We start from the raw sequence: 2,686 nt of genomic DNA on the forward strand, positions 1-2,686 counted from the left end.
TTCCCTAATGGCCCCATGCAGAGGTGGGGGCATGTGCCTGAGTCCCATCCCTCTCAGGGACTGATGTCCACTGCCATGACCCACTCTGGAGCAAGAGACCTGGGCCAGGCACTACATATGTAAGGAGGCATCACTTCATGTTTGGCCACGAGATGGGGTGGGAGCTCAGCAGACCTCCAGGCAGGGACAAGTATCAGCCATTCCTCTGCCTGTGGTGGTGTGAACCCCCAATCTGCAGGTTTCCTGCTCAGCACAGCCTCTGGGAAGTGATCAGAAGGTCTGTGTACCTCTGCCAGCAGGATTTTGTATGGGTTGTTTGCAAGGTAGGAGCCACAGGCTACCCAAGGAAGCCCAGAGCCCCTGAGCATGGGCTGCCAAGGAACAGCGTTTGGTTCACAGCACTGACTTACCGTCACAGTTTTGGCATCCATCTCAGTGAAAATGAACTCGCCTCCTTCAAAATCTGCGTTCATGTACAGGAGGGCACTGGGGGAAGAAGCAAGAGACCCCCGTGAGGGGAGCAGTGGGGAAGGCTCAAGGCTAACCCTCACCTCTGGGGCAAATCCCACATCGCTCCACCAAGACATAGGCTGGGCCACAAAGCTACCCCCATTTTGGAGCCACAGCTGAGAACCAGCAGATCTCTCCTTGGCTAGGGAACAATTCTCAAAACATCCCCTGGGTCCGACCAGCTCTCACTCTCCTGTTTTGCACCAAAAACACCCAACAGACACAGCTCTGTGGGCCACAGCTAGGATCTCCCAACACTAAAATATCACAGAGCTATTACAGTTAAACTCTAGCTTGAAGCTTAGCCACAATGCTTGCTGCCAGCAGAAACCACCTGCTGAATCTCACTTCTGCCATGGCTGGGATGTACCAGCTTCAGGTCTGTGAAGCAAGATGCCCTGCCTTGGGGAGGATCCCTGGGCGCCCTTGGGAGCAGCCCCCCTTCCTTCCTACCTGTAATCCCGAAAGGTGTAGGCAGGAGGCTCCTTCCAGCACTCGTTGGCCTCAGGGTCCAACAGGCAGTTGTCAGCGTGGATGGGGTGGCTCAGGTCATTCCTCCTCTCCTGCTGGCCTAGGCAGGACCATGTGGAGGAAGGGGGAAGGAGAAGGGATGGATGAAATGGAAATGCCATGCTCTATGGGGTCTGTTGTGGGGTACGAGCCTGCCCCAACCCCGCTCTGGATGGTGTTCACAGGTGAGAGAAGGAAAAGGAAGGCTGGGGAGAAAAGGCAACATCTGAGGACTCAGATCTGCACAGCTCTGCTTGTTCCTTACGGCAGGGAAGTGAGATGGAGAGCTGGGGATAGGGTAGAAAGGAGAAGGGACAGTGAGAAAAGGCAAGAGAAGAGGGAGGAAAAAAGAGGAAGAGTTGGAGACATGAAAAACAAGAGACATCCCAGAAATGAGCTTCTTCAGGACAGCAGTGCCCACCCTTTGCTGTTGAGGGGACGGTGACTTTGCCCAGCCCTTGGCCATCAGTTTAAGCATCAGGCAAAATAGAGGCTCTCTCAGGCTTGGGCTCCCCACTCACAGACCCCCACCACCACCATGATGGGCTGAACCCCTCCTGCCCTCCCAGCCCTGCCATGCCACCGGCCCCCCGAACCCTCACCGGAGAGGGCAGTGCGGCACACCAGGTGGGTGTAGGAGAAGTACAGCGTGGAGTTCAGCATGAAGTAGGACTCAACGATCCTGCGAGCCTTCTCGCTGATGTCGTAGAAGAGCCGGGCGCTCTTCAGCGGGACACGGCCCTCATAGCCATACTAGGCAGGGAGAAGGGGCGAGAGAAGGTCAGCACTGCGTGCCAGCTGGCAGGGAGGGCATGGGAAAGGAGGAGGAGGAGGGAGCTGTACCTTGAGGGCTTTGAGGACGGTGGCTCCTTCAAATCTCTCGTTTGGGGTGTGGGGGGAAGTTTTGCCCCTGTAACCATCTCCAGCCAACATGATCCCCTGAAAGACACGAACATGGGTGAGGGGTGAACGGCAATAGAAGTACCTGGCACCCTCTTCCCCAAATCCCCCAGGGCTGCATTCAGTGGGACAGGTGAGTTGGGTGCGAAGGCACTGCAGTTCTCCATGAACACAGTCCTTTCTAAGATACTGGAAAACAGCCACCCACCTCCCGACTGGGGATGTTCAAGCACCCTTGGTCCCTTCCTAGGCTCAGTTAATGATGACTGAGAAGGTTTGTGGAGGAGTATCCTTTGGCATTGTGTACAACATGATGCAAAGAGCTATATTTCTGCAAGGGCTCTGTATTGCATCATGTTTCTAAGAATGGCCCAAGATGGAACAGCAGCTCCTGTGCTGCAGTTATGGGTGTGTTATGGGGATAAGCATCTGACTGCTCTCCACAGGCATCCTGGCATCAGTTGCAACACTCAAGAGCGAGGCGTGAACACAGAACCTCTCCAGGGGCTGATCACACATTCAGCTCTCACAAGCCAGATGCTGGGGAGAGCATCAGGCACTCAGCCCAGGTGGCAGTCATGTCCCCCCCAGGGGCACTGCCTACTCACACTGGCCACCCTGTGAAGCTCTCGGCACTGCTCCTCTGAGATGACGTTATCCAGTAGTACTCGTTGGGTGCCATTCAGCTGCTGCGAGTTGTAGACAAACTTCACGTCGCTGTAGAGCAGCGGACCCCCTGATGGAAAGAGAGACACAAAACAACCCT

The 2,686-nt window shown here is 55.4% G+C and overlaps 1 protein-coding gene across 1 annotated transcript in view; it reads right to left on the minus strand.

Annotated features, from left to right (window-relative positions):
• Positions 1 to 410: 410 nt before the first annotated feature.
• LEPREL1 (leprecan-like 1) overlaps positions 411 to 2,686 on the minus strand; it is a gene marked incomplete at its 3' end in the record, with an annotated part of 13,528 nt that continues 11,252 nt past the window's right edge. The window contains exons 8-12 of the mRNA XM_009708148.1: positions 2,529 to 2,656; positions 1,864 to 1,959; positions 1,623 to 1,773; positions 964 to 1,081; positions 411 to 486 (exon numbers count right to left, since the gene is read on the minus strand). Of these exons, the coding sequence (XP_009706450.1) occupies positions 411 to 486; positions 964 to 1,081; positions 1,623 to 1,773; positions 1,864 to 1,959; positions 2,529 to 2,656 (569 nt within the window). The remainder of the gene's footprint in view (positions 487 to 963; positions 1,082 to 1,622; positions 1,774 to 1,863; positions 1,960 to 2,528; positions 2,657 to 2,686) is intronic.

This window comes from Cariama cristata, unplaced genomic scaffold (assembly GCF_000690535.1).
Source record: "Cariama cristata isolate BGI_N322 unplaced genomic scaffold, ASM69053v1 scaffold41419, whole genome shotgun sequence".
Taxonomy (NCBI): Eukaryota; Metazoa; Chordata; class Aves; order Cariamiformes; family Cariamidae; genus Cariama; species Cariama cristata.